The sequence below is a fragment of the Erythrolamprus reginae genome, chromosome 3 (genome assembly GCF_031021105.1).
Source record: "Erythrolamprus reginae isolate rEryReg1 chromosome 3, rEryReg1.hap1, whole genome shotgun sequence".
Classification (NCBI taxonomy): domain Eukaryota; kingdom Metazoa; phylum Chordata; class Lepidosauria; order Squamata; family Dipsadidae; genus Erythrolamprus; species Erythrolamprus reginae.
The window spans coordinates 111,180,278-111,197,229 of NC_091952.1; the positions used below are offsets into that span (position 1 = coordinate 111,180,278).

General features: G+C 45.5%; 1 protein-coding gene across 1 annotated transcript; it reads right to left on the minus strand.

The window, feature by feature from the left end:
- Positions 1 to 327: 327 nt before the first annotated feature.
- LOC139164346 (complement factor H-related protein 2-like) lies at positions 328 to 16,717 on the minus strand. The gene is made up of 4 exons (XM_070746347.1): positions 16,573 to 16,717; positions 14,555 to 14,611; positions 4,950 to 5,132; positions 328 to 2,042 (listed from the first exon to the last, which is right to left on the minus strand). The coding sequence occupies exons 1-4, from the start codon at positions 16,631 to 16,633 to the stop codon at positions 1,846 to 1,848; spliced, it is 498 nt and encodes a 165-aa protein (XP_070602448.1). The 5' UTR covers positions 16,634 to 16,717; the 3' UTR covers positions 328 to 1,845.
- Positions 16,718 to 16,952: the final 235 nt, after the last annotated feature.

Consider the following 16,952-nt stretch of genomic DNA (forward strand, 5'->3'; position numbering starts at 1 on the left):
ACCCGGTTCCTAAGCAACTACTTGAATAAATAACTGACAAGCTTCTCAGAAGAAGCTCATTGGCTGCTCCCCATATGTGCAAAATGAAACTGCTGAAAAACTAGGTGAGACATTTTCAAATTTCATAATCTGTTATGGTGACAGATACTAGCTGCAGTTATAAGCAGCAGCATTTTTTAAGATTAATTTTATCTAACTTTCCTCATAACTCAGGCACTACAAGTTTGACATGGCATTGATAAGAACTGGATCCTTGAATACGATTGAGAAACTTTACCTTTGCAATGGGTCTTCTTTGCCCACCCAAAAATACGAATCACCAAGTTATTCAGGCAAAGTAAGCAATCTTTATTCAAGTGGAGCCTTTTTGTACAATACAGAAACAAATGATACATACATTTGATATATGTGATACATCAGGAAGCAAGTGATCAAAAAATAAAAGACATTGATAGTATGTGAGATTCAAACAATAAAGAATATTGATTCTACCTAACTTTCCACATGTGGCAAATTTATGGCTTACATTATTTCATCCCAGCAGGTTTCATTCTTCTGTATATCTTCTTTAACATTAACATATTAGAACAACTTAAGTAGTATGTAATTAGAATAATTATACAAATCCCAGCTTTCTAAAAATGAGAGTTTTAAACAAAGATAAAAACTAATGCAATGATCTATGTATTGTATATCATTTGAATTAAACAGATTATGGCAAACACAGTAATCCTCACATTTTCTTGTTTAATTGTAGCTTCTTTAATTACCACCTGGTAGCTTTGAAATTCTTTTCAGTACAATATGACCTGCTCTGTTAGTTGCTATCCTAGTAAGCTCCAAAAAGTTTTAAAGCAATTAATTTAACATTGTTTGTTTGACAAGTAATGGCCTTGTTTTTAATTAATGGCTGAAAAAATAATTACACAAGTTATCCTGTCACATGGACATTTTTAAAATAGAAACTACAGGCCAGAATGCTGTAAGGATAGTTCATATACCAGTGCTGTAATACATAGCCCCTTTAAATTAATGGGAGGCCACTGCAGGTGACTTTGATGAGTTGGCAGGACTAAACCAATCTTTGAAAAATGAGTAGATCCCAAATATTATTGGTTTATGGTGCCCATAGTGTGTCAATAGTTTTTTCACAGTGTTCCTCACTTCATGAACTGGTTTTGATACCTTGGGCATCATGTCAAACAGTTTGGGAAAGTTTAACAGAAACAATGAATTCACATAAGAGTGCTGTGGGATATTTTAAATTTTCAAGGAAAAACAGGATTCTCTATTAGCAGTTACTGTGCTGCAGATGTTGAATATCACTGTGTTTCTCTTTAAAATATCCAGGTTCCTGTGAGCTCGCTATGGCAACCTGAAATGCCAGGGCATAGTTTGAAACAACAGTTCTAGGTACTAGGAATCTTACAATGGTCTACAGTTGAAAGGTGATTTGACAGAGTAATGTACTGGGATCCATCCTTCAGATGGGATTTCCAGATGGCACACAATATAAATCATTACTTATCAAGAAGGGATGGAGAATTATGATTAAATAGAAAAACTGAATAGTATTTATGCTTTTGAGCAGATGATAACACATGTCACTTTAGTTTCACTTCTGAGGTTTCTAAAAATCAAAGAGCTCAACAATAATCACCAATACAGGAGATGTCAGCAGACAGAATTAAAATCAACACGATTTGCCCCTGCATTATTTCTTTCTGATTTTTAAAAGTACCTTAAATCAGGCAATTACATGCCAGCACACAAGGAGAAAGTTATGGATATCCATAGAGAATATCTATGGATTTTTATAGGTGAATTAAGAAATACTTAACTCTATTATATACATCTCGGATACACCCATGGCCCCTTTTTACATTGTTTCCTAAAAGGTGGTGATAATGGATGCCTACGAAATCCTGGTTTACACTCAAAGTCCATCCAATAATCAGATGCTCTTGTAGAGGTTGATTTAGTAAACCACCTCAGTTGAATATTGTTGCGGTCCATGTCCACTTGATCAGATCTACAAGTTTCTGAAAAATAAATAAATATACTTATATATTAAACTAGCTGATAACCCATCATGGCCTGGGTATTTACAATATTTATCCCAATCCTGTATAATATGCTGAGGATAAGGCACCCTAAGTGTGTTTGTGTGTGTGTGTGGATGGGTATGTGGGTGTGGGTGGATATTCCAGCATAACTCTGGAACCACTTGAGCAATTTGAACCAAACTTGGTACAAGAGGTCAGGCCCGCCATGCCTCCACTACTTTGCTCAGCTGCAGCAGGGCTAGCGATGCTGGCATTATCAGGGGCCCCCGCTCAGGTGTGGCAGAGCCCCCCAGCTGCCATTAGAGGATGCTCTGTCAAGACCCATGATTGGTGCTGCTCAGAAACCACTGCAGCGCTAAGACTTCCATAGAAGCCAGAGGAAGCCGAGAAGGCGATGGCAGGTCTTGCTCAGGGCTGCACTATGGAGACCCAGTCAGGGTGGATGGCTGGCATGGAAGAAATTAAGCATCACTCATGGATGGCCAGATGGAGCCTGCCACAATGGAGGAGCCGTGGCTGCTCAATGCGTCGCTGCTTTGCTGGCCAGAGAATGGCTCAGCGCCAGGGGAAGGCTACTGCCCGGATGGGGTGGAACGCAGTGGGGTACCAAAAATGTGGAGCTCCACCCCAGAGCAACCAATTTGCACTGAAAGATGTTGAAAGAGATGGGGTGGCACAGCAGGTAGAGTGCTGTACTGCAGGCCACTGAAGCTGATTCTAGATCTGTGGGTCAGTGGTTCAAATCTCATCACCGGCTCAAGGTTGACTCAGCCTTCCATCCTTCCGAGGTGGGTAAAATGAGGTCCCAGATTATGGGGGCAATATGCTGGCTCTGTTCAAAAGTGCTATTGCTAACATGTTGTAAGCCGCCCTGAGTCTAAGCAGAAGGGCGGCATATATATTATATATATATATAGAATAGAAATTAAAATAAAATAAAATAAAATAAATAAACAAAAAACAAACAAACAAACAAACAAACAAACAAATAAATAAATAAATAAATAAATAAAATGGTGTCCTGCATAGGCCATGCCAAAAGTGTGGTAGTAAAAATTTGGGTAGCCCTTCATTACTCAGCACACAGCTTCTAGAAATGCACTGCTGGCAGCTGCGAGGGTCCCCAAAGGTCCGGAGGTGAGATTCCCTGCAGCCTCACAAATGATTTACTATCTGATACACAGGTGACTTACTATGTGGAAACAAATACTATGAGGTTAAGACACCCATAGCACCCCTAGGGTGTCTTTGTGTGTGTTTGGTTGCAATTGCTTGAGGCATTCCAGAGTTATGCTGGGATATATACACACACCCAGGGATGTTTGGAGTGTCTTACCCCCACAGTATTTTTTCCCAGATAGTAACTCATCTATGTACCATGTTTGGTTGAAATTTCTTGAGGCATTCCAGAGTTATGCCCGAACACACACACACACACGCCCCTAGGGGTGCTAAGGGTGTTTGCTAAGGGTGTTTTACCACCCCCCACCCCCACAGCATTTATAAAAAATATTTTTTTATTTAAGTCTTATGTCAAATTTTATGGCACAGTGGTGAACCTTTAGATAAAACACAGATAAACTGAAAGGGATAATAAATCAAATATGTTAATTTCATCAGACTAATAGAATTGGTATACCTGATAATTAGATTTTAATTTAGATTTTGGATATTATTTATTTATTTATTTATTTATTTGTTTGTTTGTTTGTTTGTTTATTTGTTTATTTGTTTGTTTATTTACTTCTATGCCGCCCAATCCCAAAGGACTAAGGGTGGCTTACATAGCAAATTTATTTATTTATTGGATTTCTAGGCTGCCCTTCTCCTGTGGACTCAGGGCAGCTTACATAGCAAAATCAATACAATACACATCACAGAAACACAGTAAACCTAAAAACAGTGTAAAATCAAGTCTAAAACTCCCCATACAAAAACCATTAGACTGACACTTATTCACTATCAATCATTCATATCATCGACCGGAGCATGAGGCAATGAATCTCTTCTATTGACGAAAAACGGACCTTGCCACAATGTGCTACGAGTCCGCGAGAACCTGGTCAAACACCAGGTGCCAATGCTGCCCCTCCCCACACTCTTATAGTCCTGATGTCGCCCCAGCAGATTCCTTTTTGTTCCCAGCCCTAAAAGGAACCCGCTTTTCGTCCATAGAAGAAATCCAATCAGCAGTGACGAAGACCTTGTGAGAGGTCCCCGAAGACGCCTTCCAGGGCGCATACCGGGCATAGCAGAGTCACTGGAAAATGGGTAGAGGCCCAAGGACAGTACTTTGAAGAATTTTAAGTGTTTGTGCAAATCTGTTCAATAAATTACTTAAAAATCTAATTGCATTACTTTTGGAACACACCCTGTACAATTCTTGCTCCCAGTAAGCAATCCTGCAGCTGTTTACAAATAGAATCCAAAAATAAACACTAGATCCAAAAATTTAAAAATAAATAATAAAATATATCCCAAATTATCTGCAAGCATTGCAAGCATCAAAATCTACTAATTATTTTAAAAAATAGAAAATGCATGAATAATATATGGCATATTAAGATGTGGTAGCAAAATGGGCACAACAACTATGGGAAAAATTATAAAAATATGTTTAAAATATAAAGTATACTAAAGTATAAAACATATGTCATAAGGACAATAAAAATGAGGGTAACTATACTGAGTGGGGAAGAAAATCCTGAAGTATTGGTGCCGCTATAGAAAAATCCCTACCTAAAATGCGCTTCTTTGTAGGGAAGCAATAATATCAGAGCAAATGGCATTTTTTATGCTTTTTTTGTGTTATATTTGGTGTTTTTCTTAGAAGAATATTTTACCATCACAACAAGATTTCTCAATTGTAAACTATATACTTACCAACACATCTTGGAACACCTCTCCAATGGCCATTCTCACATGTCGCAATTGGAGTGCCCTCCATTTCATACAGCCTGTAGCACAGATATATCACATATTCACTTGATAAGAATTCCTGTTTTTCATCGCTTAGAAGCATTGCATTACGAATAGCAGGTGGAGGACCACAACTTGTTGGAATCTCTACAATTAAAATATTCAATAAATGGATATATTAGACTGGCTAACAAAACAGTCCTGGGTATAATTGTACTACCTTATATAAAAACATGGAATAAACAGAATGATTTCAAAAGACTTTCTCCTATTTATCACTGGATTCTATCTATACGTGACTGTTTCTGCTCCTGTTCAATTATTATGAGAGAATTATGGGGGAAGTAAAAACCATCATTAGACAAAGATATAGTTTATTTCATTATAAAGAGTGATAAATTCTAATAATCATGAGAAAATTCCACAAAATCATGAAATCATGAATTAAAATCCATCTTAATAAATTTGTTCCAATCTAGCCTGATCATGAAGTAGAGTGATTTCCTCTTTATATTACAAGCAGTTTCTTCTGTGCCATTATGTTTTTGGTTTAAAAATACTCCAAAAGGATACCGTAATCTATCATATCTCAAAAAGTGGATCTTTCCAGAAGCTCTCCATTTCTAACACTTCTGATCTCCCACTTTACCAAGCATTTAACTTTGGAACATTAAGTAGTAAGTTATAATTTCTATCTACTATTCCCCATTTTTTTCTCCAACTCTGTTACAAAATGGTATTAGGACATGTTTTTCTGAAGAGGAACCATAGCTCAGTTATAGAATTACTTTATGTTCCGGCAAGCTCAGGTTTCCAAAGTCACAGATTACAGGCTAGAAACATATCTGCCTGAGAATAAAAATTACAAAAAATATGTAATCCTTTTTTTATGTGTGTGTGTGGAAATGTACATCTTTTAAGAATTAATATTGCCAGATATAAAATTGTTTGCATCTCCATATTTTTCCTAAAATCAAGATTTATTTTGTTTTTTAAGTAATGTTTACTTTAAAAGTAAAACTTTAAAAAGTATTTTTTTTAAAAAATAAATAAATTCTTAACTAATTAATAATATTGAATTAGCACAATTAATTACAGTGATCCCTCGATTAGCACGGTCTCGATTAGTGCGAAACGCTACAACACGGTTTTTCACAAAATATTAATTAAAAAATACTCCACGGTTTTTTTGCTATACCACGGTTTTTCCCACCCGATGACGTCATACGTCATCACCAAGAGTCACTTCTCTGTCTCTTTCTCTTTCTTTCCTGTCACTATGCTTCAATCATTTTCTCATTTCTCTTTTTTCTCCCCTTTTTTCTATCATTTCTCTCTCTCTCTCTTTCTTCCTCTCTCACACTCTCTTCCTCCCTTCTCTCTCCCCCCCTCCACTTGCCCACGAGAAGAAAAAAAGCAACCTCTGCCGGGCAGCTCCCCTTGTGCCCCCGCTTTGTGCCTGCCTCTTTTGGGGATTTTTTTTTCTTTTCTTTTTTGCGCTGGCGGCGGGTGCTGTTGGGGAGGGCTCTGTCGGGAAGGCCTCTCAGCTGCAGAGCCGAATGGGGGCGGAGGCAACAGCGGAGCCCGGCGCTGGGGCCATGCGAGGCTGTTCATCCAGGGGGGCGTGGACTGGCAAGTCGCCCTCCTTTCTCTCTCTTTCTCAAGATCGCTTGCCGCTTGCCTATTGCAGCGAAGGAGGCGAAGCAAGGCTCCAAGCTGCAAAGCGGCAAGCGGCAAGCGATCTTGGGGTTTCCCCTTTGCCTGGGCGGCGGGAAGACCAAGGGAAGGTTCCTTCAGCCGCCCAACACCTGATCCGCTCCGCAGCGCGGCAGCAGCGAGGAGCCGAAGATGGGGTTTCCCCTTTGCCTTTACCCCATCTTCGGCTCCTCGCTGCTTCCGCGCTGCGGAGCAGATCAGCTGTTGGGCAGCTGAAGGAATCTTCCCTTGGTCTTCCCCGCCGCCTACACGCAAACTCCACCATCTGCGCATGTGCGGCCATGAAAAAAATGGCGCACATGCACAGATGGTGGTTTTTACTTCCGCATCCAGTATAACGCAGAAATCGGTTAGCGCGGGAGGTCTTGGAACGTAACCCCCGCACTAACCGAGAGATCACTGTACACTTGTGAAAATTGAAACTTTAAAGAGCTAGGATATTTTCATAAGTTATAAGATATAACAACCATTTTTCTTAAATAGTCTGACAAAAGTGTGACAATATACAAAGTTGATGTCATCAACAGTTACTAGATAAAGATAAAATATCACACTTTCAAAGTGTGATACAATACTCATAGCCCATTGCCATTTTATTAGCATGAAACAATAATATTGTAACATATGCTTTAAAGATATTCCCCTCACATACTGAAAATATATAACATCTTAGCCTGGATTCAAATTTAGTGGAATTCTTTCAATAACTGTGATTCCACTGTAAAGTCACCCAGTGAACATTCAATGGAAATCCAGTTTGATATATTAGTCACAATACCTTAGAAAATAGCGCTGGCAGACTTACCCGCCGGCGGCGTTTTCAGGAGGGCCGGGCAGACACCGGACTCCTGGCGGCCGCCATCTTGGGTCTCGGCCGAAGTCTCACGAGGTGAGACTTCGGCCGAGAGTCAGGCCGACGTGGCCTGACTGCTGACAGGTCCGGGCGGGGCTTGCCGGCCCTATTTAAGGGCGCGCAGGCCCGGGCTCAGTCTTTTCTCCCGGACCATTGCAGCAGAGCAGACACTCGGCTGAGTGCCTGCTTGGGGTAGCCATTTTGGACGGCCTCGTGTTGCGGCCGCCATTTTGGCTTTGGCAAAAGAGAGCTTACAGCGCGGCGGGAGCCGTTTTGGATTGCGGAGCCGGCATCGGCTGGTCTCCACCTCCTATTTGCATGCTCCGGTTTCCCCCGGGATTGGGGGGTCGTGGGGGGTGCCCGTTGGGTGGCGCGGCTTGGCGCTTCCCTCCTGGGGAGGGTATTCGGCAGCTCTACACAGGGGCATTCACCCAGGGTGGGCTATCTCCTCTCCGGGCCCTTAATAAAGGTGGTGGGCAGTGAGGCTTCGCTGTCACCGCTGGGGGGTTGGCCTGCCGAGGGGCCTTCCCTGGTAAGGCCTGGGTGATTGGTGTCGGCCTTGCTTCCCAGCAAGAGCTCTTTGGTTGAAGGGTAGTATAAAAGGATATAATAGAAAATAACAATAAGGGTATGGCCCCAAAGAAGAGGCAAGCTCGGGCCCCTCCGGCCCAACCAGCAGTGCGGCCTAGGAGGGCTCTTAGGCCTTTTGCCCAGGCTCGGGCTAGTATGGAGGGGCCCCCTGGGGTGGTCCCACCAGAGGGGGGGGTGGGGTTTCTGCCCACAGCCCCTCACCCCGATGTTTCTCCCTCTCTTTCTTGGGCCAGGGTCCTGGAGAGGTTGGATGAGTTGGAGCATTGGCGGTCCGGATCGGGCCAGGGCGCCCCCCCCCCCTGCCTGCATCGGCGGCCTGGGAAAGAGATCCGGAGGAGGAGGTAGCCCAGGCCGGGCAGATGGCCTAGACCGGGCAGATGGCCCAGACCAGGCAGATGGCCCAGTCGGGGCAGATGGCGGCATTGCAGGGCCCTGCACGGATGGGCCCCCCGTGGATGTCATCCACCCCGTACGGGACAGGTGAGGCTGCACCACTCATGTCCACCACTTCGCTCCTTCCCTTACCCGGTTCAGGGCTTAACCCGCCGGGTTTGGGGACTGGGGCTAGTTTTATGGGGCCCCTGTCAGGCACATGCGGTCAGGTTTGGTCCCCGCCGACTCCGCCAGCAGTGGCGCCGGGGGTAGTTTTTCCACTGGGGCCTGGGGTGGGGGGTTGGACCCCTCCAGCGTCCGCTATTATGCCCCCGCCCCCTTTGGTGTACCCACCGGGGCTACGGGTGTTGGGAACGGGGGCCTCCACTGTGTGGGACCCGTTCGCCAGCATCAACGCTGGGGCCATCCCATGTGGGCTGCCAGCCACTCCCCTGGGGTACCACCTCCACCCGTCGGTGAAGGAGGCGATTTGGAGGGGGGAGTATGTGGACCTCTTCTCCCTATTGAACAGAGAGGTCCCCAAGCAGGACAAGGATGTAGTGCCCGGGGAAAAGCCAAAAAAGACCAAAGTCACCAAGTGCTTCAGCTCATGGCTGTACGCTTTCCTGACTTACGCATCAGTTGTGATTCAAAGGCAGCCGGCTAGGGCTGCTTCCATGCTCAAATATATTGACCTAATTGCTAGGGCTCATTTTGAGTATAAAGGTACTATCTGGCGGCATTACGACAAGGTTTTAGGATGCGGATAGCTCACGACCCCTCCCTGCCCTGGGATATGGTGGTGCCGGACATATGGTTCCAGGCCACATATATGTCCGGCAAGGAAGGGTGCGATAGGACTGATAGCAGTCATTTTATGGAGGAGGAGCTCGTGGCTTCCACACCAGCCAAGGCGGCTACGGGGGGAGCGGGGAGGGGAGCCTCCCCTGCGTGTCATGAGTTTGCTGCAAAAGGGGCGTGTTTTCGTCCCTTTTGCAAGTACAAACATGCATGCGGGAATTGTGGGGGGACCCATGCCTCTTCCGTGTGCCCCCGCCCCAAGAAGGGGGCGGAAAAGAAGGGTGGGGGTCCAGGAAAACCTCCCCCACCTACTGGGGGAAAAGGGGCCCAGCCCAATTAATTTTAAAGCACTTGAGGGTTGGTTGATTGACTACCACCCTCGCTCGAGAGCGGCTGCTCTCTTGCTAGGTTTCTCCAAGGGATTCAGGATCCCTTACGTGGGGGTTAGGCAAGCCTTCATGTCCGACAACCTTAGGTCGGTTGTGGGACATGAAGACATTGTTAGGGAAAAGATTCGGAAGGAGGTGGCCGAGGGCAGGGTCCTCGGGTCTTTCCTGGAGCCGCCCTTCCCGAATCTTAGAGTATCCCCATTGGGGGTGGTCCCCAAAAAGGCGAGTGGTGAATTTAGGTTGATTCACCACTTGTCTTTTCCTAAAGGGGAGTCGGTGAATGATTTCATTCCTGACGAACTTTGTTCAGTCCGGTACACATCCTTTGATGCGGCCGTGGCCATGGTTAGGAAGTGTGGGGTTGGAGCCCTTATGGGTAAATGCGACATTCCGGCTCCTCCCCAGACGACTTCGAGTTCTTGGGCTTCCATTTCGAAGGTGGTTTTTATGTGGACAGGGCTTTACCCATGGGTTGCTCTGTCTCATGCTCTCTTTTTGGAAGCTTTAGCACCTTCTTGGAGTGGGTGCTCAGGAGGCGCAGTGGTCTGGGCTCGGTCGTTCACTACCTTGATGATTTCCTGATGGCGGGGCCTGCGCGTTCGGAGCAATGCGTTGCTCTAATGCGGGACTTCGAAGCCCTTTGCGCTCAGTTGGGGGTGCCTTTAGCCTCTGAGAAGACCGAAGGCCCCGCCACCAGGATTACCTTCCTCGGTATTGAATTGGACTCAGAGGAGCAATCTTCCAGATTGCCCCTGGATAAGTTGACTAAAATCAGGGGTAAGCTCGATACGGTTCTGGGCTGCAGGAAGGTCACTCTTCGGCAGCTCCAGGAACTAGCCGGGATACTTAATTTTGCCTGCCGGGTCGTGGTGCTGGGCAGGGCCTTTTCTAGGAGGTTATATACTGCGATGAAGGGGCTCCATTTGCCCTATCATCATACCCGCTTATGTGCAGGGGTCAGGGCTGACCTCTGCGTGTGGCGGGAGTTTTTAGATCAATTTAATGGGCTGTCTTTTTGGAGGCACGAGCTTCTTTTGGAAGCTGAGTTGCAGCTCTGCTCCGATACCGCGGGGACTTGTGGTTTTGGGGTAGTGTTAGGTGACCAGTGGTGCTGGTCGGTTTGGCCTCCGGAATGGAGTGCCTCTTCATTGGTTAAGGATTTGACTTTTTTGGAGCTCTTCCCCTTGGTAGTGGCCTTAGAGCTTTGGGGGGAGCAGTTTAGGGACAAAACCGTGCATTTTTGGTGTGACAACCTAGCAGTTGTCCATGTTGTGAACACCCTGTCCTCTAAGAGTGACAGGGTCATGCGGCTTGTCCGCCATTTTGTGCACAGGTCCTTGTCCCTAAACACATTGTTTTTGGCTAGGCATGTCCCCGGGTTAGATAACGGGGTTGCTGATGCCTTGTCCCGTGGTCAGTTGTCCAGGTTTCGGACCCTGGCCCCGTGGGCCCGAGAGTCGCCAGAGGCATTCCCCGACCACCTTTGGAGCCTGGGCGGGCTCCCGAGCGGTGGAGAGACGAGGCCTCCAGGGCTATCACCCTCTCGGTAGCACCGGGCACCCTGCGGGCTTACCAGCGTGCAGGTAAGGAGTTTGGGGATTTCAGGCAGGATAGGGGTTACCCCCATAGTTGGCCTGCCCCAGTTGAGCACCTGGCAGAATTTTGTGTCCAGCTTAGGCAGCGTGGCCTTTCAGTTAGGACTATTAGGTCCAGGTTAGCCGGCCTCGCCTTTCTGTCAAAGGCGGGGGGGTTTAGAGATTTTTCTGGTGACTTCCGCATTCGGAAGATGCTGGAAGGCTGGATGAGGGAGCGACTGGGAGCCCCTTGTGACACTCGTCAGGCCCTGACGGTTCAGCAGCTGTCCCTGATTAATCAGGCTTTAGACAGTCTGTGTGCCTCCTTGTACGAGGCCCGTCTTTTTAGGGCAGCGACTTGTGTCATGTTTTTTGGGGCCCTCAGGGTCAGTGAGGCCATGGCCTCCTCTCAAGCTGACACGTCGCTCCGTGCCTTCCAGTATGCTGATCTAGCCTTCAGGCAGGGGGGGGGTATCCCTTGTAGTAAGGCATTCTAAGACAGATCAGCTGCACAGAGGGGTTTGTATTGAGCTCAGTGTGGCCGCCGACCAGTCTGTGTGTCCGGTGGCCGCCTTGCAGCATTATTGTAGTTTACGGGGGTCGGGGCAAGGGTACCTTTTTAAGGATCTGGACGGTACCCCTCTGACCCGTTATCAATTCTGGGTGTTAGTGTCCAGGGCAATGGCTCAGGTAGGCATGGATCCCGCCGGCTATGGAACGCATTCGTTCCGTATTGGCACCGCCACTAGCGCGGCACTTTCTGGTTTCCCGGCCCAGCGGATTCGGGAGATCGGCTGCTGGCGGTCAGCGGCATATTTGGGTTATGTTAGGCCCGCTGAGGATTCTAGGCAGGGCTTAGGCTAGGTAACCTCTCTGTGTGTCCTCTTCCAGGTCCCCATGCCAATACGAAACCGACGGCGCTGCTGTGCAGCCACAGCATGATATTTTGGGCCGGCCGCTCTGCAGCCAGAAGTGCCATCGGGACCCAGTTGTCATTGGGACAGTGGGTCAAGGTCGTTTGGATGGGCCAAAGAGGTATGCGGTGGGAGGGACTCCTGCCGGCATTGCTGGGGGGGCAGCATCCCACGGCTGCACCCAGCGGTACTGGGAAGGCGGATTCCCAGGGATGTGCCCAGGTTGGACTGGGAGGGCGGCATCCCATTGCTGCGCCCAGATGGCTGGTCTTGCACCTCGGTGGCAATGACCTGTGCCTGCTTGGGGGTCTGTCATTGATCATCCAGGCGAGCGAAGACCTGCAGCGGCTTCGCACGGTGTGGCCACACACACAAGTGGTGTGGTCAGAGATCCTCCCGAGGATCACGTGGAGGGACGCCATTTCCCTTAGGGCCATTCACCGGGTCAGCCGTAGAGTAAATAAGGCCCTGGGCAGGATAGTCAGGGAATTAGGTGGGGTTGTAGTGGCCCATCCCCTCATCACTGTAGATCGGCCGTGGCTTTACCGGGCCGATGGCGTTCACCTGTCAGAACAGGGGAACGCCATTTTCTTACAGGACCTGCAGAGGTCTCTGCGTGAGCTGGCGCAGCTAGAGGGGGGAGTCGGGGGGCCAAGATAGAGATCTGACCCCCGCTCCGTAGCAGGTTAGGGACGGAAAACTGGGTGGTGGTTTAGCAACTGCGTGTTCTTCTTTGGGCATCTTTGGGGATGATTGACAGGTTCTCTCCAAGCTTGTGGTGGAAGCGACCTGAGCAGTTGGGGGGAACCTGTCTTTGGGTCCCGCACCTTTAAGTCCCCTGTTAGGGGTTAGCCGGCGGGACCCCTCTCATGCAAGTGCATGGCAGGGTCTCAGGTGAGGGAGGGGTCCCTCACCTGGACTAGCATGGAGCTATGCCCATAAGTTGCCCAGGAAGTTTATCTGATGTCATTTTCCACCCCGGAAGCATTTGTTTGACCCTGCAGGTCCATTGTTTGGGTCATAGTTGGGTATGTTAATTTATGCTAATTTAATTGAATAAATTATGCTAATTTATTATTAATAAAAATGACCCAGTTTAAATCCAGCTCTTGTGTCCGTGTCGTTACTCCGTCTCTTCTGCAATAGCGCCAGCGGACTTACCCGCCGGCGGCATTTGCAGGAGGGCCGGGCAGACACCAGACTCCTGGCGGCCGCCATCTTGGGTCTCGTACGAAGTTTCGCGAGGCGAGACTTCGGCCGAGAGTCAGGCCGACGTGGCCTGACTGCTGACAGGTCCGGGCGGGGCTTGCCGGCCCTATTTAAGGGCGCGCAGGCCCGGGTTCAGCCTTTTCGCCCGGACCATTGCAGCAGAGCAGACACCCACCCGCCCGCCCTATTTTGCAGTGTGCTATTGTGGGTCGCCCCAGGGGGCCGAATGGGAATTTTTTGCGGCTTTGCCTTTTAGCCAGGCCGTTTTTTCGCCCATTCCACACTGGGGAGATGGATGTGCGGTTAGGGGGTGCTTGCACCTGTTAGGCTAATTGGCTTACCTTTGGTCATTTGGGTAGGCAGGTTAGGGGCGGAAAACTGGGTGGTGGTTTAGCAACTGCGTGTTCTCCTTTGGGCATCTTTGGGGATGATTGACAGGTTCTCTCCAAGCTTGTGGTGGAAGAGACCTAAGCAGTTGGGGGGAACCTGTCTTTGGGTCCCGCACCTTTAAGTCCCCTGTTAGGGGTTAGCCGGCAGGACCCCCCTCATGCAAGTGCATGGCAGGGTCTCAGGTGAGGGAGGGGTCCCTCACCTGGACTAGCATGGAGCTACGCCCATAAGTTGCCAAGGAAGTTTATCTGACGTCATTTTCCACCCCGGAAGCATTTGTTTGACCCTGCAGGTCCATTGTTTGGGTCATAGTTGGGTATGTTAATTTATGCTAATTTAATTGAATAAATTATGCTAATTTATTATTAATAAAAATGACCCAGTTTAAATCCAGCTCTTGTGTCCGTGTCGTTACTCCGTCTCTTCTGCAATAAGAGACTGATTTCTAGGCCTGTCTTAAGCATGAATGATAGCTGAATGACTTTGTGCCAGTTATTCTTTTTTAGGTCAACACATCTCACAGGAGACCGGAATATCAAATATTTTTACCACCTTGAGTTTTTATCTAAATTTGTCCATGATGTACAGTATGTGTATGTATACATGATAATCTGAGTTTGAGATGGCTGAGTTTGAGGTATTTTATTGCTTACTTGCTCAATTAAAAAAAGTCACATACAGATGTATCTCATATAAGGTTTAGTGCCTTTCTTCAAATTTATTTTTAATATATTAAAGGGTAGTTGAGTTTATATCTTACCTGGCTCAGTAAGTAGATTGACCAAGTCATCATATGGAACTTGCATCTGCTGCGGTACTGAAAGAGCAATGCGGATGGCAACACGGAGGTAATAAATTTCAATTATATTAAGTTTTGCAGAGAGAAGAATTAAATTTCTATTAATGGAATAAGTTGATGATCTTTTTCTGCACTGATAAATACTGCCATTTGGGGGGGGGATGCAATAGCTACTTTCCATTCTCATGTATGGAACCAGTCCTTCTATGTATGAAAAAGAAGCATCAATTCAAAGTAACTGATTCCTCCCTCCCCCCAAAGGGTTTTTTCCCAGTTAGACTACTTTACACCCACATTGAAATCAATGAATGAAATTGTTATGTAAATCTTAAGTTTCATTAAACTTCACTCTGGAACCCTTTCAATATTGGTTAAGCATTCTTTCTGTGAAACCACTTTCCTTGTTCCCTTTATAATGTAGATGTTTTGCAAAGGAGAAGATTGTGAGTCAGGAATAGTAATGGAGTTTTTTTTCCTTTAGCATGAGTCAGAGCTAGTAAAGCAGCTGTAATTGTGTATGGAAAGGCCTTGTGAGGTTGGGCAAAGAGACACAGCCAAAGAAATGGTCAGATAAGAGAAAGGGAAATTGCAAGATTGATGTAAAACCCACCTCTATCGTCAGGCATGGGGGAATTGAAATTTCCCTTCCCCCTAGGCTTATAGAATTTATACATGGTATGCTTGTATGTATGAGTGGTTATTTAAATTGGGGTTTTTAAAATTATTTTTAATATTAGATTTGTTTATATTGTCTTTTTATATTGTTGTTAGCCACCCCGAGTCTTCGGAGAGGGGCGGCATACAAATCTAATAAATACAAATACTTCACATTGTGTATTATTGTCCCACCAACTGTGGCACTTGTCCTCAGAGAAAATGTTAAGGGAAGCCCCGAGTTATAGATGCTATTAATATGCCTCAGTGGATAGCCATTTGGGCTCCTACGGGTACGGTCAGGTACGCAGTACCGGTAGTAAAATTTAGAGCTCCACCCAAGAGCACCCAATTTGCACTGAAAGATGTTGAAACAAAATGCATAAGCCACGCCCACAGTGTGGTAGTAAAAAATTTGGTAGCCCATCACTGACTTAAAGCTTCTTAATGCCTAGCAAAAGTTATTTTCCCGTAAACTTTTGCAAACTTTACCTAGTTCTTCGAACACATGTAGCTGGAGGTTAGACTATAATATGTGTTTATGCCTTGACAAAGTACAAAACCCAGCCAAATAATTTTGGCGCATGAAAACTGTTGTAACCAGTTTCCCCTGTCAACAACTATATACAAGTGCAACAAATTATATAACAAATAATATGTTGGTCTTTCAGAATTTGCTAATTAAAACAACTTTTTCAATTCTACCTAATAACTGAATTATTAATAATTGATTAATAAAAACCAGTTGATGATTGTTGATGAGAACTGATAAGAATCTTCAACAAAATCTTTCTGTTATTTACAATATAACATACCATCTGTATTTCATTTCCACCTAAACTAATTGTTTACCAATAATTTAATGATAAACACACACAATTGTGTTTGTCACAGACAATTATTGCCTCTGTTGAAGTGGAATATAGAACTCCAAATTTTAAAATGAGATAAAGTTGACTTTAGAGGCCATAACAGTTGTACCCATCCATCCTTAATGGTGAAGTTCCTGTGAGTGCTGTACTCATTACAAAATTCAGAAAGGGATATCAGGTATCATTATATATTACATTCCAGCAAATAAGCTAAATAGACATAATTGAGAATCTAACTACAATTACTCAGCCAATAGACATGAGCTGCAACCTAAAAGACAATTCTATTATCTGATTTAGATACAGATATGTTAAATCACAATTTTCTCATGACATGTTCTTGTTTTAGAAAACTTAATTTAAAATAACATATTTTTTCTAGTTTTCCTAAAAAGTACTACTTTTTTTTGCCCTGCAAAAAAGCCAACTTTTACTTCTCCTTGAATAACTTACCCTTCTGAAGAACACAATTTGTCCATAATAGGACAAAAATTATATAGCCAAAATAGCACATATCAGTATTTCAGATTGTCAACATTCACACTGTGAACAGTCGGGGCTTTTAATCACTGACACCAATGACTGTCCTTGGGAAGGTTTTTCAACTTTGGATTCAAATGAATATTTACTTATGCGTGCTCCAAAGTCCACAAGACTTCTGTGTTTATTAGAAACTTGCATGATAAAGTATTAAGCAATATGCAATACTTACCCAAGACAAATGTTTTTCAGAATTTGTCAAAGGAAAGGTCTATGGAAAGCAGACTTGAAATTCCTAACCTAATTCATACAACATACAATGCTTTCAGTGTGCATAAAATAAAAGATACATT

Bases quoted from the DNA above. Each gene is read 5' to 3' on its own strand.
- LOC139164346 (XM_070746347.1), bottom strand. From the start codon at position 16,633: ATGTGCTATTTTGGCTATATAATTTTTGTCCTATTATGGACAAATTGT. The intron at 14,612-16,572 runs GTAAGTTATTCA...TTGCTCTTTCAG, and splicing joins AAATTGTGTTCTTCAGAAGG to TACCGCAGCAGATGCAAGTT. The intron at 5,133-14,554 runs GTAAGATATAAA...TTTTAATTGTAG, and splicing joins CAATCTACTTACTGAGCCAG to AGATTCCAACAAGTTGTGGT.